Source organism: Neofelis nebulosa, chromosome 6 (genome assembly GCF_028018385.1).
Source record: "Neofelis nebulosa isolate mNeoNeb1 chromosome 6, mNeoNeb1.pri, whole genome shotgun sequence".
NCBI classification, from domain to species: Eukaryota; Metazoa; Chordata; class Mammalia; order Carnivora; family Felidae; genus Neofelis; species Neofelis nebulosa.
Window position 1 is genome coordinate 71,247,221 of NC_080787.1, and position 27,561 is coordinate 71,274,781.

Genomic DNA, 27,561 nt, shown 5'->3' on the forward strand with positions numbered 1-27,561 from the left:
TGCCCACCATGGGACTATGGACAATGCAAAGTATCACTAGACATTAATCTGCAAAACTGAGGAAAGAGAGTTCCAACTGAAGAACTATAGCTTATGGCTGAGTTCATTCACACTCCTGCCTGAGCGGGAGAAGAACAATTACTGGTAATCTTTTTATTTTTTTCATCTAAAAACTGTTCAGCAAAGATGATAAATCAGAAATAGCCTATATCAGTCGGAAGTCGCGTCTAGGCTACATAAATAAGAAGGCTATAAATCCCTACCAGCTGAATGTACTGCCTGACATGCTGTACTTACCTTCCCGGGCTGGTGGAATTGTGGGAGGGGGAGGAGGTGTGGGAGGCTCCGTAGGGGCTTCTGTTGGCTTCACAGCTGGAATTAAAAAATAATAATTAGAAGAATATAACCTGTGCAAATTTCATATCACAGGAAGTGCATGTTAAGAGCAATTTAAGTCCTAGATAACAAATCAAGTCTCATTGGCACTGACATACTGGAAATTCTATTGTATCCAAATTTGATATCATTGGTAGTCATTCAAACATTGACAACAGCTGCAGAAAGCAAAACGACAATTCAAAGGGTGGATGAAAGGCCTTCAAATAGGGTCAAATGAGTAAAGGTCACTAATACGAGTGCATATTCACCTTCTCACTGCCAGCAAAAGCTGTATCTCCCTCCTGTAGCCCTTCCCTTAAAATAACACCAACTCTGTAACAGGGACAACATGGATTTGCTGTAGATAAAAGTCCTGAACCAGCCACAGATTCCTTCTTCATTAATCTGCCATCATTCCAATCATTACTATTGCCCAAAGGGAGAAGTGTCTACACCGGAGCCACTAAAGTCTCCCACACGTAGAACATTCTATTCTGACACCTTACAGAGACTTTCAGATTACTCAAAAACTTACTGGTATGTTCTTTGACAGAGACTCCAGGTCCCTCAAGATTTGGTGTCTGCACAAAAACAGTGACACCATAATCAGTTTCTGGTGAAAGGCCAGTGAAGCAGTGACTGGTTTCCGATCCACGCACTGTAATTTCTTGTCCTCTGGTTCCTGATTATGACAACAAAGGAAAATGCCAGTGTCACCATCAAATATATGTAAAGACATTTTTATATATAATTTTGTAGACAAAATAGCATCTCCATTACTGAAGTTTAAAATGTTGCTACTCTGTGCCCAGTCCTTTTTTTTCTTTTTTAATTTTTTTGTTTGTTTGTTTGTTTGTTGGTGTTACACACATACCATCTGCAGGGCTTAGTTTTAGCCTGTAGGAGGTGGCTGCCCGGTGAGGTGACCATCTAACACAGAACGTATCCCACCCGACCTGGTAAGTTTTCAGATCTGTCACATTTAAATACACTACAAGAAAAAAAAAAAAAGAAAGAAAGGAAAAACAGATTTACTTCACGAATAAAGACAAAAATGCATACTTTTAATCAAAACACAATTTTAAAACTTCCACTGTAGCTGAAAAACAAATGCCTATGTTCTTAGTATGTTTCCTTGTAAGAAACATACAAGAAACATACAGGAAAATGTGGTACAGCTAAAACAGACCTCCTGTTCTATCACTAGTTCTCAAGGGAAAGAAATTCTACATAGTCAGGACACTACAAAGAACCAAGACATCTCATGTAAAATAATAATAAGAAATTTTTCTAAAAGGCTATCTTCTAAGTCCTTAAATAGTTATTAACTACTTGGTGACCACAAAATCTATCTTTGGGCCAAGTCATTAATCATGGCATTTCTGTGAAAATTTTCAATTGAATCAATCATTTAAGTAATATATGTTTTAACATCACATATGTCAAAAAAAAAAAAAAAAACTACATGGCATTCCAAATCTAATTTTACAGATAATTCATGGATAAAATCATAATTTCTATACTTTTTATCTTTCAAAATTCAAAGTATATTTTACCAGAAATAAAAATATCACATACATTTTTGTATACTCAATTATATTACTTATATATTTGTGTGGCTAGACAACAAAGGGCCACCTCCTTAATGCTGAGGAAACATGCATATGTTAAGAAGAAATGAAATTAGAACAGGCTGACCTGGCAATCTGCACCACACTCTTTCTTACAACCATGAAAAGATATGTCACTCACATGTAGTGCCTTGATCCGTCAGGGGGACACTGAGTCCAGAATCATACTGAGCGTAAACATCCACATCATAGGTGGTGCTGGGATTGAGATTGTGTAACGTGTATGATGTCATTTCTCCAACAAAAACTTCCATGGGCTCATTGGAACCTTTAAGAACAATCACAAAAATACATAGAAATATGCCACTACTAGTCTCAAATTTTCCTTAAAATCAAATAACTTATACTCAAATGATGGTAGGAACACCATTAATTCCACAGCCCCTTATGCACCTGCTCACTGTAGCACATGTTTCATTATATGGTGAATACAAAACTATAAGCAGAAACTGAATTCTTCACCCTCTTATAATCAAAGCATACATAGCACAGTACCTAGAATGTAGTAGGTTTGTAATCAATGTTCCTTTAATGATAGTAACTACCCTAGACCCCTCAAGCCTCTTCTCTAAGCCCCAATTTGGCAGCATAGTGCTTTGTGCATAGTAGGTGCTCAGTTAACATTTTTCCAATTTGTTATAGAGATGATTTAAGAAATTCTATCTTGGGGTGTGCCTGGTTGTCTCAGGCAGCCGAGTGTCCGACTTTTGCTCAGGTCACGACCTCACAGCTTGTGAGTTTGAGCCCCACCACCTATATAGGGGTCTCTGCTGTTAGCACAGAGTCCACTTTGGATCTTCTGTCCCCCTCTCTCTCTGCACCTCCCCTGCTCACTCTCTTTCTCTCAAAAATAAACATTAAAAAAAAAAAAGAAATTCTATCTTGGTTCTTATTCCATGAGTTTGGTTCCTGAAGGTCCTCAATTAGCAACACCTTCTCCTCCTTTAAGCTCTCTCTCTCGAATCTCACATTTCCTTTCTCTTGCCCTCTCTCCTTTATTTTTCATAGCTCACACCCTTTCTGGGTGCGTGAACGATACCCTCGCAAATTTGGTACAAAGAGCACTTTTCTTCCATTTTGCTAAGCACACAGGCAGAACATAGAAACAGAGATAACAAATCACTTAATCAAGGTGATATCCACTTAGATGTAAATGTTAATGGGAAGTTGAAAGCAAGCCTGTCAGGAATAAACTAAAATGCATATGCCCTTGACATAATGGGAAAACACAGAAGTTTATGTTGATTAAATATGCATTATTTCACAATCATAATAACGTATAGAATATCTGAACACAGATTCCATTTGCGTCATTTTATGAACCAGACCAAACTTTATAATCATGCAATATAAGGAGAGTCTCATCTGCACCCATAGTAACAATGACACTTCAGACCATAGGCTTAGAACATTATTTCCAAAAATATTGCCTCTAGTGGGAGAGGACTTGATGTGACAACCAAACTCTCAAGAGAATCTAATCACCGAGGATGCGGTAAAGGCTCCCTCATAAACAATAAACTCTTTAATGCATTTGTATGACAATAAAGGTATTTCCTTACCCACTGGCTTATACACAATTTTATATCCAAGAACCGGAGAGGGTGAAGGGTCCCAGGATACTCTGAATCTCGTATACCATTCATCAGAGATGTGTATGTTTTGAGGTGGAAGCAGTCCCACTGCAAACAAATATTGGCACACATTACTGACCTCTCATTGACAAGCAAGGAGAGCATAGGACATTATGAGTATTGATTGTGCGGTCCCATGACAATAATTTAATAAGATGCCCTCATCCAGAAAACAATTTCAAAGCTGTGAAACGTTCAACGGGAAACTTAGTAGTTTTCCAAATTCAAACAGTAACTCAAATGGCCCCAGCAACTGATGATTCCCAGAGCTATTAGGCTATATAATGCAGATTAACAGAAAATACAAGAGATCTCATACTATTTGTAGCCTGTTATACATTACAGATTGTTAGAGCCAAAAAGCATTTTAGAAACTCTCTAGTCCAACCACCTTATCACATAAATAAGATTTGATTTGCCCAAGACCACACAGCTAGCTGGTGACCAAAATGACGTTCTTTCCCAGCACCCTTCTATCCTCCCCCATCATAACCTAGAGCAAGTCAAGTCTCCAGGGGTACTGCCTCCAACTCCACACCCTGTAAAACCAATGCTGTTAGGTAGCATGCTGAGTAGTTACTGCATTATTTTTATTTATATTATTAGATACATAACATATATTATAAAGGATTCAACTTAAACACTTTTTTTTTTTTTTTTGCAAGAGAAACTGGAAATGGCTTTGGCACTTCCTTGAAAATTTAAGTCTGGTAAAGATTTTTTTTTTATATTTTCATAAGCACAAAATTCTAAAATATGCCATTTCCCAAGAAAAGTACCAGAAAGTATTCTAAAACCTAAGGGAAAGTGAAAAATGAAAAGTTGTTCAATTTAAATTGTCAAGTCGCTGAACTGAGACTCCATTGACTCAGTCCTGCAGACAATAAGTATCAATAAATATATAAATTCCTGGCCTTGAGAGGCTGAGATAAAACAACTCTATAGGTGTTTTTCTCTTGGGAGCTTTCAAATGTTGCCTCCCCCAAATTTTGTAATGTCAAGATTGTTTAAGCACTGAAGTGTTTGGGCAACTGAGTGTAGCAAGGAACCTGAAATCATTTACTTTAGTAGGTTTTTGCGGAATGAAGTGGAAAGAGGAACACGGATATTTACCGGTAACAGAACTCAGACCTATATAGCCCAGCCTGCCTTTATGCTAAACCAATGACTTTCAATCTCGGCTGTGCGCTAGAACGTAAGTGGATCCAGGTTACAGTTCAAACCAGTTCCAGTAGTATCTCTGGGGGTTTTAGGGCTCTTCAGGTAATTTCAGGGAGCAACCAACTTGGAGGACCTTTGCTCTAAACAATAAGAAATTGACACCAGTGTAAGCTGTAAAAGTGGCCCACCGTGGAGCCCAGGTGGCTCAGTTGGTTAAGCTTCAGATTCTTGATTTCGGCTCAGGTCAGGAGCCCCGCATCAGCTATGCACTGACAGCGAGGAGGCTGCTTGGAATTCTCTCTCTCTGCCCCTCCCCTGCATGCTCTCTCTCTTTCTCTCTCTCTCAAAACAAATAAACTTTATTTTTAAAAAAGAAAAAAATAAAGAAAAGGGATCCGAGCAATGAGAAAGAATGAAATATGGCCCTTTGTAGTAACGTGGATGGAACTGGAGAATGTGATGCTAAGTGAAATAAGCCATACAGAGAAAGACAGATACCATATGGTTTCACTCTTATGTGGATCCTGAGAAACTTAACAGAAACCCATGGGGGAGGGGAAGGAAAAAAAAAAAAAGAGGTTAGAGTGGGAGAGAGCCAAAGCATAAGAGACTCTTAAAAACTGAGAACAAACTGAGGGTTGATGGGGGGTGGGAGGGAGGGGAGGGTAGGTGATGGGCATTGAAGAGGGCATCTTTTGGGATGAGCACTGGGTGTTGTATGGAAACCATTTTAACAATAAAGTTCATATATTAAAAAAAAAAAGGGATCCGAACACTAATAATTTTCTGTAAATTACTTGGTACTACAGGAAAAAAAAGCTAAATTTGCAAAGACAGAGATGATTACCAATCATCTTGCTTCTTTATTTATGACTTAACATTTTATCATGATAGAGTGTTTTTTGCTGATACTAAATTGACTGAGTTAACAGCTACATCCTTTACTGATACCACACAAACTAAACCATTATTCAGAGAAACAATGGTTTTCCAAAGGAGAAACAAAACTATGTCAAGCAAAGCAAAATATGCAGATTTTGTCTCTTTTTCTTCTTTTAGTGGACTTTTAAAAAGTTAAAATACAAATTCTATTTCCATATCATTTTGACAAAATTCAATGTTTAATATAAATGTTAATGCAGTATTAATGTAATATTTGGGATGTACTGGTAAAGGAAAAACTTAAAGATTATAAAAGGATGAAGACAGTTACCAGTTCTTCCATTTCCTGTTAGATGGCCACCGTCTCCATCTTCATAAACAGCAATAACAGTAATTTTATATGGAGTATCAGACTGCAGGGGCTGCAACATTACATTATTTCTTCTGCCTGGGACTGTGGTCTATAAGAAGTTAAATGACAAGTTATCAGCTAGAGAGCTTCCAGATCAAAAGGCAACATTGTTTTATGTATTTCTATAAACAGTAACAGTTTCTTCATCCTTTGTTTTTGTTGCACAATGCTCAATCAAGGTCTACACTGCCTCTGTGCAGCGGCAGGAGAGTGGTTCTAGAGTCAGAGAGATCTGGGCTCAAATCCCAGATCAGCCATTTATCAGCCTTGTGACTAAGCAGAAAAATCGTGGAGGAAATGGTGAGGATGAAAGGTAAGAACACATACAACACCTCGGTGCACATTACTGGGTACTGTGGCAGTCAGCAGCATGCAGCAAGGTTTGTCTCCACCTCTCATCCATGTGTGTTACATTTTCATGTACTCCCGCAGCAAATTCCCACCACGCGGCCACTGTGGGAATGGTAATAGCTGCTGGGAATTCTTTGGTGAACAAAAATGGACTCCTTGTCTGCCCTCAGGGATATCAGTTTGGCTGATACTAATTAGGCGGAAAAGACAAAAAACAGGAAATGGAAAATACATTCAACTACCCCCGTGAAGAGGAAATGAACCAGATATATCTATCTCTCTTCCAACCCTATGCTTTACCTCTACAAACAATGTGCACTGCTTATGCCAGTGGTTCCCAGCATGGAGTCCCCTGAATTGTGAATTGGGTGAAGAAATTATATTTTCAGAAAGTAGGAGGGAAGTTGACCATTTGTCCAATGCAAGGCTGAATAAATGCTAAAGCACGAGCTTCTCTGCTTTGGCAAACTAAGTGTGGTAATACTGCTTATCTCATTTTGATCGGAAACTCTAAATGACAATTGCATGTGTTTCTGATAAATAAAAATGGGTGTCTGAATTAAAGCTTAACATATCAAGTTCAAAAGATGAAATAGAACATGACGATAACAAAGGGGGGGGGTGATCAAAGAAGGTCTGTGGCAGAATGATTGCAAACCACAGACCTAGCTGCTTTATAATCAACATTTTATGTAATCTTCAATTGACCTATCACTTCAATTAACCACTAAACTTTTTAAAAAGTGGTAAGTTTTTCCATCCATAGCTAATGGATATGCCTGGTGAGGGCTGTGAGGAAGTTACAAGAAACCTAAATCTGGTTCAAGAGAGACACTGTGACACATAAAAAGTTTTCAGGTAATTTGACAGCATATTATATTCCAAAACCAAAGTGCAACAAAAAATGTTAAATTTAAAGAAAAGAGGCATCAGTTAGCACTGGAATACTGAAGGGGCATCTTGTAGAGAAATCAGATTTAAAGAAAGGATAGGCTTTGCAGGATCATATCATTTGGACATTAATTTAGGTAGCTCAGAATAGTAGGTATCATGTTTCACTAGACTTAGTTCTGAACAAAATTAGGTGGCTAGAAATATGTATTTCATGCAATAAGACAACTTTTCAATCTGTCTTTTGAACAAAATGAGCCCAAAGACATTGACTCTCCCTAACGTGGGAGACACATTAGATGTATTTGGGTGTTCCCAGTATTGTGTCAGAGAAAGTCATAACAAATGTGACTGTCACCCAAGAGTCAAGGACTCAGCTGTAATCACAGTACACTCTCAAAGGAAAAAAAAAAAAACAACTTAATTTCACCCCCCTGCCAGGTGAGAGATTATAAAATGCTCAAATAAATGAGAACTGAACTTACATATTCATCAATTGGATCTCCAACAGTGGGAGAATAAATGATCCTGTATTGCTGAACCGGCCCATCAGCATGATCCCAGGCTACAGAGAGGCTATTGGTTGTCTCCCCAAAGACTCTCATATTTCTTGGTCCACTTCGTGGTACTAAATAAATAAAAATAGAATAAAGTTAGTTGCCCACTTGTGAGCATGGCAGACATGGGGGTGGCAGAAGGGACATAGGATAATTTTACAAAGGTACAAAGGAGTTACTTGGGGAAGCCTCACATTCTTTAGGGTATTTACTCCCTTATGTTTGAAACTAAATATACAAACTGGGAGAGAAAGGGATTATTTCAACTACTATAAACCACCTCCTGTTTAATGAAACATAGAAGCCAAGCCCTCACATCTCTCAAGTGCCCACTTGGTGAGAAGATCCACTGCAAGGCAGAAGAAGAGAAAAACTCCTCTTTAACTTAGGTCCCAGATGAGAAAATGGCAGAATGAAGTTCCCTCAGCACAGACAGCAGTCATGGGCCCAGAGCTTTAGCCTGGAATTTGAACGTGAGGATGCCCAGGCAGAACCACATACCCAGGACTACTCTCGTCTGTGCAAAGGTGGAGACAGTGCTCACCACTTCTCACTCAGCACCCACCTCCCACTTCTCACTCACTCGGAGAAGCCCTGCCAACCTAGTTACAAGGGAAGGGGGTGGAGAAAGGATTTCTGCCTCACGCGTTCGGCCCTGGCCAGGGCTGGGATTTCCCTCTCCATCGGAGTAGAGAGCTACAATGTTCACAGAATAGGGTGTGTCCGGAATCAGCCGCTCCAGGTGCACCGTGCGGGTATTCCCTGGCACCACCATCTGGAGTGGAGGAAATGCCAAATTCTGCTTGACAACAGCTCAAATGCTTATCAAGTTTTTTATTAGTCAACATAATAACATTTATAATTAAAAGCTGAGCCCAGGCACGTCAGAAGCCAACCACTATGCTTCCTCATGAGATCTGGCAAAGCCACACTATCAGATACAATTTATCCTCAGAAATTCCCCCTCCAAAAAAAAAAAAAAATTTAGCTCATACTAAACTACTAAACATGCTAAACTACCCTTAGTAGCTTCAGTTGTCTCTCATTTATGTTTACTATAAAGATTTTCAAATCCAGGGCTCATGGTAGTTACCCACAGTGCATCCTGATTGTTAGACACACATAAGAGAAGGGACCCCCCCCCCACACACACACACACACACTAGTAGGGGAGAGATTTTGCATTAAAATCGAGAGCTACTCCATAAAATGGACAAGGACAATGTTGCCTAAGTAAGTCCCACCATATACAGAGACATGCAAATCATTTGTCTATCTTTGTTCACCGCCATTGTCCATTTTTATAAAGACGTAAATTAGTCCATAATTTTACTTTAGTCCATAAATTAGTCCATAAATTTACTTTTCCCTAGGTGTTCTGATACTATTTCTATTCAAATTACTAATTTCAGATTTCTACATCATCAATCTACTTATAAAACTGAATAGGGGACACCTAGGTGGCTCAGTCAGTTAAGCATCTGATTCTTGAATTTGGGTCAGGTCATGATCTCACAGTCGTGAGATCAAGCCCTGAGTCAGGCTCTGTGCTGAGCGTGGAGCCTGCTTAAGATTCTCTCTCTCCTGCCCCTCCCCCATTTGCACGTGTATGTGCACACCCACTCCCTCTCATCTCTCTCTCAAAAACAAAAACAAAAAAAACTAAATAGTATTGTGAACTGAAACAGACTGGGCAACTTGTAAGAGCCAGTGAAGGCAAACTTTAAGATATTTTCATAACACAGACATTTCTACATTACAACAAAAGCCCATATTGACAAGGTCTGTTAATGATTTGCATTTATTACTGGGGTATTTAACTCATATAGCTGACTTGTATTTTCCCAAAATCCATCTTTGCTAACTAACCCTAAATTTAGTACACCGCCTTAAATCATTAGGTGCAATCATTTAAGCATTATTCATGGTCATGTTTGTGGCTGGCATTCACACAGGCTACCAAACAAGACACAAACACAAGACTAAGCTCATCAGGAAATGAAGTTTGCATGAGACTCGGTGCCACTCCAATAACTGGCTTATCCGTCTGGCCCAGCAGCCACAGCAGGAGGTGCAGTAGAGTCTACACAGCTCTTTTACTGAGCTCGAAGAGGACCAGATTGCTTACAGACTCCGACGGTCTTGTGCCAGCCACAGGAGAATACACGATGCGATACTGCTGCACGGGCCCCGGCGCAGGGTCCCAGCGGACGTCTAGGCTGTTTGGCGTAGGATTGTACACTTGGACATTCCTTGCCAGCCCTCTCACCACTGAGGAAAAAAAAGCCAACACATATTTCTTAAGTCTGTTTATGTAGGTCAAACTTTTGTTATCGCTTCTTCGGGAGTTATACTCTGCAACAGGATAAAATACTGTCCTCCTTAAATTTCTAATTATCTACCCACAAAAGCAGATTAAAACCCTCCAAATCCAAATTTAGTCTAAGTTAGCCAATTATGGCCTTTTTCTATATGGAAGCAAAACTGTTGCCAATAAAAACAAGCTAGTACAAGCAGTAGTACTGGGCTGGCCATAAAAGGACAAGGGACAAGGGAGGCAAAACTGGAAAAGAAACTTTGGTTTTCCAACATAGATAATGGAGATACAGAAAAGGAATTTTGTAGTGTCTGCCTTCTAAGTACAAACTGACAACAGCTATGAAGCCTATCTAATTCAGCTGGCTGGTTTCAATCATTCATTCTTTCATCCAACCCTTCTTCATTCAAGAAATAGCTACTGAGGTGCTCTGTGATTAAGAGAAAAGTCAAAAAGAGGGAGAAATAGAAGATACACTCAGTTCTCAATTAACTTCCCCAACAGGGCCTTAGAAAAACATACAAATTAAATCCATGTATTAACCCCAAACTCTACTTTAGCTAATCACATCATCTTTCCAGAGCACAAATCTCTCACCATAAGAAGCCATCTATACTTGTTTCCTTTTAGCCATCAGCAAGTATATTTTTAAGGCCAAAGAAATTATTTATTAGTATACACAAAAGCCAGTAAGCAATACTACAAAGCACAGTAAAACCACTTTAAACTGGTTTCACAAGATGTTAACAGCAAATGAAAGCACACAGATTTTTGACGACCAAAAGCACTTCATCAGCAAACCAGAGAAACGTGCAATCAAGTATGTGATAAACACATTTCAACACTTCACACTATGAAAGCCAATTACAAAACACTGTTTCATACAGATTTATAAAGCACAAAGCAAAGCAAAATCAATTTTTGTCGGTGAAAGAGAATGACTAAAATAGCATACTGATGATCATATTCACATTTATAAGTCCTGAAATTACCACCCCAGAAGAATGCCATTATAAATTTGTTATTTCATATGCAAAAATGTTAGCAGTTGGTGGTGTTTGGAAGACAAATAGCAGGTACCTGTTATGTAGTTATTCTATCATTCTGAATTTTCCAAAATTTTTTAACAGGCCTATGTGGCCTTTATAATGAAAAGCAAAATTTGTAATGAAAAACCTACAATTTTCCTTCCTTCTCAACTTACATGTCCTTCCGGTATCTGATGTGCGTCCTCCATCTCCTTCAGTATAAACAGGAACTACTGTAACAGTATATGGGGTATCTGGCTGCAGATTCCTAAGAATGGCATAATTCGTATTCCCAGGGATTGGTACCTAAAGATTTTAATAAAACATAAAGCACTTGACTTGAAAAACTTGTAAAAGAAACAATACATCAAACAATATAATACTCAAAATACTAACTCAAGATCAAGTCAAGAAGCAAGTTCTGTAATATCGGAATATAAAGATGTGCCCATATGAACTGTGACAAGAGGTTATAAAGACTTTTTTAGACCCCGACACTCACCCTAGGATCCCCCTTTAGAAGAACATCCTGGAATAATTATTTCCCCCAGCTCAACCTCCCAGAATCCTCCTATCACCCTGGCACTAAGGCAGCAATCTATTACCCTCTACTGAGTTCTATTAAATGAATATGAACTTCCTCAGCCCTAAAGCAAACTGGTTAACATTTTTAGCTCGACTTTGAATTCATTCAGCTACAGTTTAAATAAACATGCATTTTTCGCTACAGGATGTAATTACCAGTTCCTCTGGACCACCTGCTGTTGGTGCGTAGAAGAGCTTGTACTGACGAGGGTTTCCCTCTGCGTGGTCCCAGCGAACATTCAAGGTGCTGGTAGAAGGGTCATACACTCTGAGGTTCCTCACAGTATTCAGAGGTTCTGCAATGCACAGAAATCACATGACAGTATGATCCCAACTACGAAGCACACTCAAAATGCACATTCGTTGATATTTCCCAGGCACCTTGAATACAGCAGAGACACCATAATGGGCACCCCACAAATATTTGTTGAAGTAGTGAATAAATAAAAGAATTTCTTTGGTAATCTGGTACACATGACTCCTCTCCACAAAATATTTTGGCCCCAAAGTGGTTTCTTTTTCAGTCCTAGAAAGTAATAAATGTCTTTCTCCATAAACAGAGACAAAAAACTCCAAGCAAGGATAAGCAATTAATATCATTTTTTCGATGCATTTTAAAATTTGATTAGCAAAACTGTGTCACTCGCTGTTTCCAGATAAAGATGTGATTCTGTTCCAGTGGTAGCTACTAAAGAAGCTACAGGAGTCTGGATTTACTTACTGGTCTTGCCTCTTCCTGTCATCCGACCTCCTTCACCGTCAGGATACAGGGAGGACACAGTGATCGTGTAAGGAGTGTCAGGCTTCAGTTTCTGCAGGACCACACTGTTCTGCCGTCCCCCTATTGTGGTCTTAAGCAAAACAGGGATAAGTGTTAGTCACGTCCTCTCCATCTCACTGATCTGCCAGAGAAAGCTCTTTCTACAGGGGAGCTATTTGAGACCCTTGCCAAGATCTGGAAACACATACCACAGTGAAGGTTTAAAATATATCTTATGGTGTAATTTGAAGTGTAAACTGTGCACCTTAAATCATAAAGAACATTCTAAGCCTTAAACTGGTGACCTCAAAAAGATATTTCAACTTGCTGCCAGCACAGCAAAATTTCGTCCAAGGCACATTTCATAGCTCTTTCCCCAAAAAGGCTTTGATCATAAGTGAGCTACAAAGGAATTTTCAGATAGCAAAGAACGGCCTAATATTAGAAGCTCCACACCATTCACTAGTATTTTTACTTTTTTACAGATGTTTTTTATTTGCTTTAGAAAACACATTAAAATGATTCAGCAAAAGATCTAAAGCACTGGAATTTCTCCTCCCCACCCTCCCCCTACCCCCCGCCCCAAAAGTGCCATTCTAACAGCATTAGCTGTGTAAACTACGTGACTGGACCCTTTGCCAGGTCACTCTCAGGCCAGGGTTCCCAGCCAGCTCTGTGATACCAGGCTTGAGGTATGAAGCTTTCCCAATTTCCTCCAATTACAGAGTTTGAAGTTTTTTACTCATTGCTTAAGGCCATCTAGCTATCTTGTTGAAAGAAAATTTGTATGATTTGTTAACAGTCTACCGAATTCAAATACTTATGTGATACTAATTAAAATCACATGAAAATGGCATGCTGCCCACAAAGAGTGTACATCTGGATGGCTGGATGCTCTAGTATGGTCCAGATGTTTCCCACTTAACCACCCACCAACTCTTTGAATTCCAGAAAAAACCTCAATGAAACACGAGTCATCCTCAATATGAGCAAATTGAATGAGGTGGCTAATTTTAGTAAATTGGATATTTGAGGTTATGAGAAAAGAAGTATCAATATCCATACAAACCATTTGATATTTAACAAATATGAAGGCATTCACTTAGTAGAACAAGCCTGATGGGTAAGCAGAGGCATGTCCTACTTCTCCCATCCAACTCTACAAAATATTTCCAGTATCAGTGATTCATTACTTTATTTCATGGACTAGCCGTGAAATGCAAATATTCCTAAGAATAACAAACCTTGAGGGATTATCATTTAATACTTTCCAGAGGGTGAGTTTATGAGACTCCTTCAAGTTATATCAAACCTCTGAGACACAGTAGAAATGGGGAGGGAAATGCTGAAGACAAGCTTCACCTGCTTTTAAGTTTTACCTAAATCTGGCCTGACATAGACAAAAGAAGTTCTGGAGTTTTTTTAAGTTTATTTATTTTGAGAGAGACAGCACAAGTGGGAGACGGATACAGAGAGAAAGAGAGAGAGAGAGAGAGAAGGAGACAGCGAGAATTCCAAGCAGCCTTCATGATGCTAGAACAGAGTCCGATGCTCAATGTGGGGCTTGAACCCATGAAGCCATAACCAAAACCAAGTGAGCCACTCAAGCACCTCAAGAAGTCCTGTTTCAGACATCAAATTATCAGTTCATCAAATGTGTCTTTTCTTATTTTCTATAAAAGCCAGTTGATTACAGTTGGTATTTAGTTTATTATTGAAAACTTAATTGAAGTAGACAAAATTTCTATCCAAAAATACTGCCTAAGACTAGTTGTATGGAAACCTCAAAAGACTGACTCAAAAGTCACGCCAGTGACTGGAAGGGTTCCAGTTCAGCTAAACCCACTTAATATGCAGTATCAGAAAACCTTACCCACACACCTTTAACCACTGCCAGCATCCACCTCTGGCATCCATCTAACATCTCTACTGGTAAGGGGTAAGACCCATTTGCTGGATCTCGGCAAGTCCGGTGACTTACTGTTAATAACTCCTATCTCTCTATAGGGCTATGTGAGGAAATGTTATAGCCAAAATTATGTCAACAAATGCTGGACCATATACAGCAAAAGAGACATTTGAAATAAATCAGGAAGCATCTCCCTGTTGGTATAAAAAATCATGGTGCCTTCTGACCTACGTGCAGTTCTAGTCACATATTTCACAAAGCAAAGGTGGAGAAGGTTCAAAAAAAGACGAAGTGAATGGACAAGGACTTTGTTAAATCAGGGAAGACCAGGAAGATAAAAAAGATGAAGGTTGTTTACAGTAATATCATCTTTCTCAGAAACCTCTATTTGGATAAATATAAAAATAATAAATAATATGAATTAGGTGAACAGAAGCCTAGATCTGGAAACTCCAGATATAGGAAATATCTATCACATGCAAAAACAAGAAAATTACAATAACAGAAATTTGGCAAACTTTCAGTATTTGATTAAGTTGGAGAAATATGGATTAAAAATCTAAATAGAATTTAAAAATCTATAAATCTTCATAGATAACCCAGCGCTAAGAGTTTTTAAGGGAAATGTGCATGCATGAGGCACATGTCTGATGCTGTGAGGCTGCCTACCATGAAAAGCAATTTTTGCTTCTCATGAGAATGTCCAGAGTTCCCATCGCAAATGGAGTCAAATAAGCCCATTCAATACAATAAATTTTGCATCCCTCAAAGTAGTAAGTATGACTAAACACTAGAGGCGAAAAGAGTTTGAGGAGAAAAGGTAGAATTTTCCCAGTTATATTTTTTTCAAAAATATTACCGTTTGCTCATTGCCTTCTCCTGTTGAAGGCTGGTAAGTAATTCTGTATTTCTGCACACGACCACTAGCGGGATCCCACTTAACAGTCAAGCTGTTAGATGTTGCATTGTACACTTGAAGGTTTCGTGGGCCACTTTTTGGAGCTGAAAAAAGATTGTTGAGAAACAGAGTAAGCTCACAGAACAAGGCCTCCTCCCCAAATAATCACTATTACCAAGGAAATCAGTATACTTTTAACTTTAGGACTAAATTTGACCCCCATAAAGGATGGCCATTGAATCTTAAATGACTTCTTAACAAATGGCAATAAAGCAGTTTTTTAAGAAACGTTTAAAAATAGGTCTCAATCGATGCCTTGCAATTTAAAAGCAGAAAATCTCTTTGCAGTGGATTTCATGGTATTTTTCATTCATTCATTTGTTCATCATTTATTCATTCATTCATTATTTGTCATTCATATGGCTCAGCAAATTAAACTCTTACCTTGTGTTGTTAAGGGTATCAAACGTGCTGAAATTAAAAAAACAAAAACAAAAAAAAACAAAACAGAATTTGGGGAAATATTACTAATATAGCCATAGCTCTATTTTTTAAATTAACTTTAAAATAACAAGGTCCTATTTCAAAGCTGAACACCTACGTGTGCGCTCACTGCCAGTCAGGTCATCGCTTTCTGACTCATCAGGATATATGGCAGTAACAGAAACTTCATAAAGAGTGTTCGGGTTCAGGTTTTCAAACACCAAAGTATTTTCATCTCCATTTAAGATGGTCTTAGTGAAAGAGGAAAAAAAAAAACAAACCCACACAAAATTAAGTCACCATGTACATCATACACTCAATGGAAGTTGGTTGACATTATTTAGCCACTACAAAGCCATTCTGGCTTTGTTGCATCCCAAGAGTTCAAATGTCACTAATAAGAAAGGATGCTTTTCTGGCAATAGAGGTAATACATGCTTCAAACAAGATTCCTTATAATGAAATAAGATGTTTTTCAAAAACGGAAGGGAGAAAGGAAGGAAGAGAGCTAACACTACCTCCATCTTGTCTGAGCTTCCAAAAGGTGCCCAGGTTATTCTGTACAGGGACACATCTGAAGCTCCATGATCCCAAGTCCCTCGGAAACTCTCCGGTGTTACTTCAGTAATCTTTAGGTTTGTTGGTGCTGGCACAGTACCTATCATGAGATAAAGCAGGACCAAGTCTATGAATGTGATCCACAAACAATATAATAAAACTACTTTGTTTTACTTTCATGGACATGGGGACACTGGCTGAAAGCATTGTTTAGAACCAAGTATCTTACCAGTTCAGTTCATTTGAAAGATAGTGTAAGAGAAAGCCCTGAAAACTGCAAACACTACATGGATGTAATAGGTTGCTATTTGTATTCTGTTAAAATGGTGATATTTTTTAAAGTACCTTTTAGTAATACTCTTCTAATTCACTGGTTCTCAATCATTCTGCATCTCAAGTATTTTTTTTCAATGTCCTATTTGAAAGCTGAACATCTACATGTGAAAACCATGGACCTGTTCACACAGCAATACACATAAACCTAAACTTTGGTAGATAATTATCTGAGAGTGCATGGGCCATCATAGTCTATGAAATGTAATGATCTAAGTAATCCATGCGTGAGGTTTTCTGATAAACACTCGTCTATCTTAAGGATAAGTGAAGCAGACTGTACTCACTCTGTCCAGAGACAGGAATAACCCCAGAGTGCTAATGACTGCTTGAAACCCCAATTAAAAGCCTCTCCAGGGGCGCCTGGGTGGCTCAGTCAGTTAAGCGTCTGACTTCGGCTCAGGTCATGATCTCACGGTCCATGGGTTTGAGCCCCGCGTCGGGCTCTGTGCTGACAGCTCAGAGCCTGGAGCCTGCTTCGGATCCTGTGTCTCCCTCTCTCTGTGACCCTCCCCTGTTCATGCTCTGTCTCTCTCTGTCTCAAAAATAAATAAACGTTAAAAAAAAAAAAAATTAAAAAAAAAAAAAAAAAAAAGCCTCTCCATTGACCAGGCACAAGGAATCTGGAATGTCTGCCTCCAGTTATGAGCTTTCATTTTCAATTATTTCTCTACCCGCTACTAACCAAAGCCAACTACACAAAATCCAGACCCATCAAAAATTTATTTCTAATAATTACAGTGAAAAGGCCCAATGAGATACTGAGTGGCACCACTTTCATAAGCACATCTGCAAAGCAAACCACATGTTAAGGATGTACTTTCAATATATCTAAAAGGTATTAGGAAGTCTTAAGGATTAAAAACACATTGAAAGTATTGATTTAGTAATTACTAAATTACCCCCTTCCACTAGTCTTTTTTTCCTGACTTTTTTTCTTTACTACACCTGTTATGTTTATGCAGAGCTGTCTGTCTACTCTCATGCACTGATATTCCCATCCAGGCACTACCCTTTCCAGGTAAGAACCATGCCAAGAAGACAGCTGAGATTGCTAGCAGCAATCACATAAGAAAAGCAGAAGTCGATACTGTCTGATGTTAAGGAGTAGGCTGTAACATTTGACCAGACTCCCTGATCCTGTATAGACAGTTAGGTATGAAAGGAGAAGCTTTGGGGCCTCTAGTGAGGGAGTTACAGGACAGGAAGCAAATGTTCCAGATTTGTATTGATCCCAGCAGTACCTTACTGGATGAGGTGGGGCATCCACCTAGACCTGCGGTGTCTCCTGTCAAAGCTACTAGCCATACAGTAGTAGCTACTGAGTACTTGAAATATGTCTAGTCCCAATTGAGAAATACTGTAAGTATAAAGTTAATACATACTGGATTTCAAATAATTAGTATAGGAAAAAAAATTATGAGAAGTATTAATATAATTATTTTACTGATACATATTAAAATGACAACACTTTTTACATATTGGGTTAAATAGAACACATTGAAATTAGTTTCCTCTGTCTCCTTTTACTTTTTCAACTTTTTTTTAACATTTATTTATTTTTGAGACAGAGACAGAGCATGAAAGGGGGAGGGTCAGAGAGAGGGAGACACAGAATCTGAAGCAGGCTCCAGGCTCCGAGCTGTCAGCACAGAGCCCGACACGGGGCTCGAACTCACGGGCCGCGAGATCATGACCTGAGCCGAAGTCAGCCGCTCAACCGACTGAGCCACCCAGGCACCCCTCCTTTTACTTTTTCAAATGTGGCTACTAGAAAACTTTGAATTTCAGAAGTAGCTCCCATTATATTTCTTTGGAACTAGACCGGCTCTAGACCTCAACTTTTTAAAAAAATTTTGTTTAGTGTTTATTTATTTTTGAGAGAGAGAGAGAAAGAGAAAGAGCGGGGTAGGGGCAGAGAGGGAGGGAGACACAGAATCCAAAGCATGTTGCAGGATCCAGGCTGTCAGCACAGAGCCTGAAGTGGGGCTCAAACTCACAAACCATGAGATCATGACCTGAGAAGAAGTTGAATGCTCAACCAACCCACATGCCCCCCTAGACCTCAACTTCTTAAGCGCTATTTGATTAGGAAATTATGGGGGCGCCTGGGTGGCGCAGTCGGTTAAGCGTCCGACTTCAGCCAGGTCACGATCTCGCGGTCCGTGAGTTCGAGCCCCGCGTCAGGCTCTGGGCCGATGGCTCGGAGCCTGGAGCCTGTTTCCGATTCTGTGTCTCCCTCTCTCTCTGCCCCTCCCCCGTTCATGCTCTGTCTCTCTCTGTCCCAAAAATAAAAAATAAAAAACGTTGGAAAAAAAAAAAAAAAAAAAGGAAATTATGTGCTAAGCACGGTGCCAGGCACTGGAGATGCAAAGTTGTACAAAGGAAGTATGTCTCTGCCTTCACTGGTGGGGAGGAGGGGTAAGCAGAATAGATAGAAAAAGATTAATGAGCAAAAATAATTGGGTTAAATACTATGCAAGTACCATGACAGAGGGAGAAACGGACATCCCTGGAAGCAGCAACAAAATGGAGCAGGTGAGACGGGACCAGGGCAGGTTGCCCTGCATCTCCCCTGCCTTTCCACCGTGCAAGCCTCCCCTTCCTCTGAAACCCGACAGTGCGCAACCTGAGTGCCGCTTACCTCACCTTCCTTACATGAGCCCCTACATTGTCAATTACTTTTTCTTATCTCCACAATGAAATCATGAACTACTGAAGGCAAAGATTTTATATTTTGTTACCGCTGATAGCAATTTATATATAGTAAGATTTCAAAAAATATTTGATAACTAATACAACTTTCCCAGAGAAAATGGCCAACTTACATCAAGAATATACTTCCTCCCCACCCCCCCACACACACATGCACACACGCACGCACACACACCAGTTGAGTATCTGGAAGATGAATTAATGATAGTGGCTGATAGAATAATAGTAAGATAAACGTATCATAGAAGGAATGGACATGTTAAATCACTATATCGTACACCTGAACATAACACTGTATGTTAACTATACTGGAATTAAAATTTAAAACTTAGATAATAAATAAAAACATTTTTAAAATTTTTAAATAGAGTGCCTGGGTGGCTCAATTGGTTAAGCGTCCAACTCTTGATTTCAACTCAGGTCATGATCTCTCAGGGGACTTAGAGCCCCACGTAGGGCTCTGTGCTACCACATGGAGACTGCTTAGGATTCTCTCCCTCTCTCTCTCTCTGCCCCTTCCCTGTTCGTTCTCTTTCTCTCTCTCTGTCTCTCTCTCTCTCTCTCAAAATAAATAAAACATTAAATTTTTTTTAATTTTTCAAAAATTAAAAACTTAATTGAAAAAATAAAATAACACAATAAATTTAAAAATAAAAGGAATGGACATGAAGGTAGAAGATGGGCAGAAAATAAATAAAAAGCAATCTGGAAATCCACAAATATTCAAAAAAATTTGTACTAAGAAACAAAATGACCCAATAAGTTCAGTTACACAGTCATGTAATGTTGTTTCTCAATTATCAAGGAAGCATGATCACAACTTACGGGTAGTTTCTTGAGCAGTCACCGGGGGAGACTCCCCTTCATCATACACTGCAGAAACCCCTACTGTGTACAGGGTTTGTGAGAGCAGGTCTTTGAGAGGGGTGCTGGTCCTTGACCTGTCTACTTCTACCTGTAATAGAGCAGTGGAACTATTTTTATGAAGAGTATAGTTTTAACATCTCTGTTGTTTACTGTACCTCTTAGCAAAAGAGCATAAGAATTATGCTACAAAAAATAGCAATGGTTTCTAATATGCAAAAGAGTCCAGGAACCAGAGACAGTTTAAATGCTTCCAATGTGGAAAAATATATTGACACTAGGGTTTGGTAAATAATGACTCTCTACAGATTCAAGCAACCTAACCATTTTGCAACGACAGTTTCTCTGTTTCCTTTTGTATCACTGCCTTACTTCTTTCAGAAATGTTCTCCTGTGCATTACCTCATTTGTTATGCACAAGAATCCTGTGAGGCCCACTGGTCATTGTGCCTCTTTTGAAATTGAAACTTAGAATGAAATGAATGTGTACACATGTATAAATTAGCTTTAGTGTAATCCAAATGACCAGCACAGTCAACAAGTGAGTGCTTACGGAAACTATTTCTATCTACCAAAAATGTCATTAATGCGCCCCCAAGCACACATAAGTTTTAAGCCCATTCTCTAGTGAAGGCCCTCAGTTTGCTCCCACCTTGAATCAGGTTGTCATCAAAACAGATCTCTGCCCCAACATCATTTCAAAAACGCTCACCTCCAAAAGGACCCTCCTCTAAGAATACATTTACCCTTTCTCTCAGTCCTGCTGCATTGCCCTATCTTCCTACTATCTGATGAACTCCCCTCTTCTTTCCTGCATCCTTTGCTAGCTTTTATTTTTAGAAACATTATTATGATATTTTTAGTAATTTATAGAATGCAGAGTTACCATAAAAAGCATCTTAATGAGAAGGAAGTACCATCTACATTCTACGACTCTATCCATTTAAGGGATAATGATTTTGAGATCAATATCACACAACAAAACATTTCCAAACTAAATGCAACACAGTCCAATATATCATCAAGTATTCAAAAAATGCCTTATTAATATAACAAATTTTCAATACTGTATTAATAAAGTTACAAGTATTCAAACACGCTGTTCTCTATACTTATTTGGGTTCTTTTATTAAACCTACAGAAAACAAATATTTCCAAATCCATTCCAGTCTTCAACTTACCTCTTTGACATCCTCTTCTGGTGTTTTGTAGCGAACGATATATTTACGCACTTTTCCAGGCACGGGTTCCCAAAACACATTCATGGTGCTGTGAGTCACATCTCTGAGTCTCAGATCTCGAGGTTTGGGTAAAGGCACTGGAGACGCATGAGAAATGAGGTTTTGATGTGGCTCTCACCACAGAGTTCTCATGCATTTACACACGTTTTCAAGCAGTTGTTTGCAGAAAACTTAACAGTGTGCAGCAAAATAACTTTAAAAAATAGCTATGCTGATAAACATACTATGATTCTACTAGGTAGAGCTCAATTTTTCTTAGTAAGGATCTTTAAAAATATGATAAATTAAAATTTTTATTATAATTATAATTTCTCTTTTATATGCAGACTTCCTTCCACACTATTTTAATAAGATCTTACTTGCTATTCAGCTATAATATATCATAATTCAGCATAAATGTGCAGCTTGTGTTTATCATATATTTAAATCAGTTAGGATAGAAAACAAAATTGAAAAAGTTATGGTCCCTTAATAGAAAAGGATAGAAAAACAAATGGTTATGAGAATAAAGAATGAAGATGGGCCAAAATTAAGCACCCGGTAAGCTGGTAAGAAAATCCACAGAAGCATAAATGGTTACAAGAAAATCAAAATGACAAACTTTTTGCCAAGTCAAACAAAACTTTACCTTAAAAAGAACAGGGCTAAGGATACCAACAAAGAATATATTAGACAGATCTCACTTTCTAGCTGCCCGTTGACCAATTTCCTTTGTCTCTCATTTCAACTCTGTACATCCTTCCTCCTGAACGTCACCCTCCACTTCCATGTTTCTGCACCTTTTTCCCTTCAATGTTTTTGTCTCTCTGCATCTCTGTGTCCTCCCTTCCTCCACTGTTGTATTCCAGTTCCATATCAAATCCATGACCACACTCGCCTTTCATGCCATTATGACTCTTGCATCGTCTCTCCGGACACTCTGAGAACACCTATCTCCAATCCCTAGCTGGCTTCCCACTCTTTCCATCTGCCACTACCTCATTTCTACAAAACCACCACCAGCTCTAAACAGGGTCTAATATATAAAAAATGATTATTTGTTGTCAATGAATTTATACTGTCCCACCTTTCAAGGGCTCTTTCTCTTTTCTGCCTTATCATGCTTCTGTATCACTTCCCCTCCCCCTTGAAGTTTCCTTCTAACTTCTTAATTTCCTTAGAAATGTGGGCTGAGACTCAAATTTAAACCTAGTCATCTATTCCAACATGACCACCTCAACAAGCATGAAACAAAAGTTCTACCCAGGAAAAGCAAGGGTCCTAAGTGCAATCATTGTCCTTTTCAAGAAAAAGCACCTGAATGCCAATGAAACAAACCAAAAACACAAAAGGGACTGATCAATAACTCAAGAAAAGTGCAAACCACAAAGGAGTCCACGTGCTTTACACTACCTTGTATTATCTATTGGTGCATTCCCAATACCCAGCAAAGTGACTGAAGTACAACAGATGATCAATAAATATGTTTTTGGATTGAGTAAACTGATTAGCTCACTTAATTGAAACAGACTTATCTACATGTGCCATAAAGTTTCTACTTCAGCAAGAACTTGGAACATCTTAATCTTCAGTCTAGAATCTTCCTGCAAAATTACACTCACCCGACATTCCCTTCTCACCAGTGCTATATATCATACTTAAATATACCATCATTTTATATTCTATGCCCTAATTGACACTTGGCCAAAAGTACTTGTAAGACACCCACCACTGATTGTTAAGAAACATCCTCAGTATCAACTACGTTAAATGTGAAAAAAAAGTACATCCTAGAATCAATTTAAGATGCTGCCATAAGTCTAGAATTAACTTTAATTCTCAATTGTGATTCCCATAAGGAATAACCCTGTAATTTATGCACAAATTATTCAAGTATTCATAGTGTCATTGGGTGGAAGAAAAATCCTAATGAACATTATATCAACAGCAATAAAGAAAGAATAAAAACTGGTAATATCTTACAGGTGACTTCCCGAGCAGTGACAGGTTCACTAGTGAGATCGTGCAAGGCAGCCTGCACTGTGACTGCATACTCAGTGTTGGGAAAAAGATCAGTCAGCTGCACGTCGTTCACTGTTGGCCCCACACGCATCTGCATACGGACATGCCAAAGGGAAATAAGACATTCAAATCAAACATTTCCATTTACTGGGGCTAGCCAATTATGGCCTATTTGTAACCACTAGATTATATAACACAACGTTTATTTTTCACTTCTCTGAACAGAATTTCTTTTCATGCCAATGTTTTTTTTAAAATGTGTCAGAGGTCACAAATCTAATTTTCTATTTTTCCATTTTGCATGTAGTTATAAATGAGTTCATAAGCAACTGCAGTTTAATGCAGTCTCTAAAACTATAAAGTCTCAGGAAGACCCAATGATAAAGAAACAAATGTCTCCCACCTCTTTTGGTTTTGCTGGTTCTGTGGCATTGGTGGGTTCGTATGTCACGGTGTAGCCAGTAGCCCCTCCCACTGGCTGCCACTGCACATGCATGGTGGTAGGGCTAATATCATAAATATTCATGCTGACCACAGGGACTGGTACTGTTGGAATGTAAAGGCAGACATCAGTCTAAGTCCTGTCAGTCTACTCATTTTTAATTGTTGACTCCTATTTAATAATTGGTATTATATATGCTAAATAGAGAATGGGTTGCTGCAAGAAGTCAATGAGGGTCAATATAATTCTTTCCTCTCTCCTGAAAAACCTAATCTCATTGTTCATTGCCACCTCATACTCAGGACAGCAAGTTACAACTATTTTATAAAAAAAGAAAGTTTAAATTTCAACTGGCATTCCAATGAGTCCATATGGAAGTGAAAATAGATACCAACTTCCTGAAATGTCAATCTCTTTTTCTGGAATATCTTTAAGTTGTCTCTTTTCAGACTTCAATCATAAAATTTCATATATAAGTAACAAGTACAGTATTTTATTTCATCATTAATTAAAAAAAATTAAGTAAGAGTGCCATATATTAATAACTGGAACTTAGGGGATTCATGGACTTCTGGAAACCAGGCCCATGAGGCACAGTAAAAGATTTTCAGTTTCCTCTTCATTTAATATCCATATAGCTTTCTATATACTGTCCAAAGATTGAGTTTAAAGTTTCAAGAAAATATCAGATTAATCCTGCCCATTATGAAATACATTATTTCCCACTTCCTATGATCTAATATGAAGGATAGTAAGAGAAGAGATGGAGGACAGGTTCAAGATGGTAACAAAAGAAGACTCTGAAATCACCTCTTCCCATGGATGCGAAAAATTTATAGCCACATATGAAATAATTTCCTCTGAAACAGAAAGACCTGAGAACTAGAGGAATAGTACCTTCCACAACAAAGAGAAAAGAGCCATATCAAGGCAGGTAGGAGAGGTAGGAGAAATATGAAAGTAATAATTTCACTGGAAAAAGTAAATATATAGTAAAGATAGTAGATCAATCACCAATAAGGCAAGTATGAAGGTCAAAAGACAAAAGTAGTAAAGTTAACTAAAATTATAATAATTAGCTAAATGATGCATAAAATAAAAGATGTAATATGTATCATCAAAAATATAAAACACGTGGGGTGCCAGGGTGGCTCAGCATCCGACTTCAGGTCATGATCTCATGGTTTGTGAATTCAAGCCCCACATCCAGCTCTCTGTTATCAGCACAAAGCCCGCTTTGGATCCTCTGTCCCCCTGTCTCTCTCTCTCTACCCCTCCTCCACCCACACTCTCTCTCTGTCTCTCTCAAAAATAAATATTTAAAAAAATCTTCTTACATAAAACATCATTTCTTTAAAAATATGAAAAATGGGGGATAAAAATGTAAAATTTGGGCATGTGTTCAAATTTAAGTTGCTATCAACTTAAGAGACTATCATATGCATAGGATGCTACATATGAATCTTACAGTAACCACAAAGAAAAACTAATACTAAATATATAAAAGAAAATAGGAAAGAAATCTAAACATAACACTAAAGAAAGCCAGAAAACCACAAGAGGAAAGAAAAAGAGAAGAAAAAAGACAAAGAAGAACTGCAAAAACAACCAGAAAACAACAAAATGGAAATAAGTACATACCTATTGATTATTTCTTCAAATATAAATGGACTAAATTTACCAATCAAAAGACAGAGTGGATAAATAGATTTAAAAAAAAAAAAAGAACTGTCTATATGCTACCTACAAAAGACTCATTTCAGAAATAAGGACACATGCAGACTGAATGTGAAGGGATGCAAAACAATATTCTATGAAATGGAAATGAAAAGAAAGCTGATGTAGCTATACTCATATCAGACAAAATAGACTTTAAAATAAATACTGTACTAAAAGACAAAGGGGGCACCACATAATGATAAAAAGATCAACCCAGCCAGAAGAAATAACATTAAAAATAAAAGTTTATTTATAAACACCCAACACAGGAGCACCAAAGTATATAAAACAAATATTTAAAAACCTAAAAGGGGAGATTGAAAGCAAAAAAATAATAGTAGGAGACTTTAAAACCCTACTTACAGCAATGAATAGGTCATGAGACAGAACATCAATAAGGCAATATTGGTCTTAAATGACACATTAGGTCACATGGCCATAATAGATATATGCAGAACATTCTATCCAAAAGCAATAGAATGCACATGCTTCTAAAATGCACATGGAACATTCTCCAAGATAGATCACATGTTGGGCCACAAAATAAGTCTCAATAAATTTAAGAAGACTAAAATCGTATCAAGCATCTTTTCTGACAAAAATGGTAAGAGACTAGAAATCAATTACAATGACAAAACTGGAAAAAACACAAAAACATGAAAACAAATAACATGTAACTGAACAACCATGAGGTCATCAAAGAAAGCAAAGGAGATATCAGAAAATACTTAGAAAAAAATAAAAGAGAAATAGCATACCAAAATCTATGAGATTCAGCAAAAGCAGTTCTCAGAGGGAAGTTCATAGCAATATAGGTTTATGTCAAGAAACAAGAAAAATCTCAAATAAACAATCTAACTTTACACCTAAAGAAACTAGAAAAAGAAAAATAAATTGAGCCCAAAGTTAGAAGGAAGGAAGTAATAAACATCAGAGGCAGAAATAAATTAAATAGAGACTAAGGAAATAGAAAAGATCAATGAAACTAAGAGCTGGTTCTCTGAAAAAGATAAACAAAACAAAAAAACCCTTAGTTAAACAAACAAAGGAAAAAAAGGACTCAAATAAAATCAGAAATGAAAGAAAAGTTACAACTGATGTCATGGTGGGGAGGGGGGGAAGATCATAAGACACTACATAGGAGTGCCTGGGTGGCTCAGTCAGTTAAGTGTCTGACCCTTGATTTCAGCTCAGGTCATGACCTCACGGTTGTGAAATCAAGCCTCATGAATGGCTCTGTACTCAGCATGGAGTCTACTTGGGATTCTCTCTCTCTCCCTCTCTCTCTCTCTCCCTCTCTCTCTGTCTGCCCCTCCCCCACTTGTTTTCTCCCTCCCTCTCTCTCTCTCAAAATAAATAAACATTTTTTTAAAAGACCTACTACAAAAGACAATATGCCAGCAAACTAGACAGCCTAGAAGAAAAGGATAAATTCTTAGAAACATACAATCTCCCAAGACTGAATCAGGAAGAAACAGAAAACCTGAGTAGAGTGATTACTAGCAAGAAGATTGAATCAGAAATCAAAAACTCCCAGCAAACAAAAGTTCAAGACCAAACAGCTTCATTGGTGAAATCTTCCAAACAGTCAAGGAGATTTAATACGTAACCTTGTCAAACTCTTCCAAAAATTAAAGAGGAGGGAATGCTTCCAAACACATTTTATGAGGCCAACATTACCCTGACATAAAAAACAGACAAGGATGTCACAAAAAAAGAGAGAAAATTATGGGTCAATATCCTTGACAAATATAGATGTAAAAATCCTCAACAACATATTAGCAAACCAGATTTAACAATACATTAAAAGC

At 38.2% G+C, this 27,561-nt stretch overlaps 1 protein-coding gene across 5 annotated transcripts in view; it reads right to left on the reverse strand.

The window, feature by feature from the left end:
- Positions 1 to 27,561, reverse strand: part of COL12A1 (collagen type XII alpha 1 chain) — a 117,077-nt gene that overhangs the window by 35,152 nt on the left and 54,364 nt on the right. For 4 of the 5 annotated variants that reach the window (XM_058734492.1, XM_058734491.1, XM_058734495.1 and 1 more), the window contains 20 exons: positions 23,993 to 24,135; positions 23,551 to 23,680; positions 21,529 to 21,665; positions 20,309 to 20,438; positions 16,396 to 16,535; positions 15,996 to 16,128; positions 15,839 to 15,865; positions 15,356 to 15,498; positions 12,549 to 12,678; positions 11,984 to 12,123; positions 11,419 to 11,548; positions 10,026 to 10,168; positions 8,543 to 8,672; positions 7,826 to 7,968; positions 6,018 to 6,147; positions 3,572 to 3,691; positions 2,131 to 2,277; positions 1,253 to 1,369; positions 914 to 1,060; positions 298 to 372 (listed from right to left, as the gene is read on the reverse strand). In XM_058734492.1, the coding sequence (XP_058590475.1) occupies positions 298 to 372; positions 914 to 1,060; positions 1,253 to 1,369; positions 2,131 to 2,277; positions 3,572 to 3,691; positions 6,018 to 6,147; positions 7,826 to 7,968; positions 8,543 to 8,672; positions 10,026 to 10,168; positions 11,419 to 11,548; positions 11,984 to 12,123; positions 12,549 to 12,678; positions 15,356 to 15,498; positions 15,839 to 15,865; positions 15,996 to 16,128; positions 16,396 to 16,535; positions 20,309 to 20,438; positions 21,529 to 21,665; positions 23,551 to 23,680; positions 23,993 to 24,135 (2,535 nt within the window). The remainder of the gene's footprint in view (positions 1 to 297; positions 373 to 913; positions 1,061 to 1,252; positions 1,370 to 2,130; positions 2,278 to 3,571; positions 3,692 to 6,017; positions 6,148 to 7,825; positions 7,969 to 8,542; positions 8,673 to 10,025; positions 10,169 to 11,418; positions 11,549 to 11,983; positions 12,124 to 12,548; positions 12,679 to 15,355; positions 15,499 to 15,838; positions 15,866 to 15,995; positions 16,129 to 16,395; positions 16,536 to 20,308; positions 20,439 to 21,528; positions 21,666 to 23,550; positions 23,681 to 23,992; positions 24,136 to 27,561) is intronic. The other variant, XM_058734493.1, reaches the window with a different exon arrangement.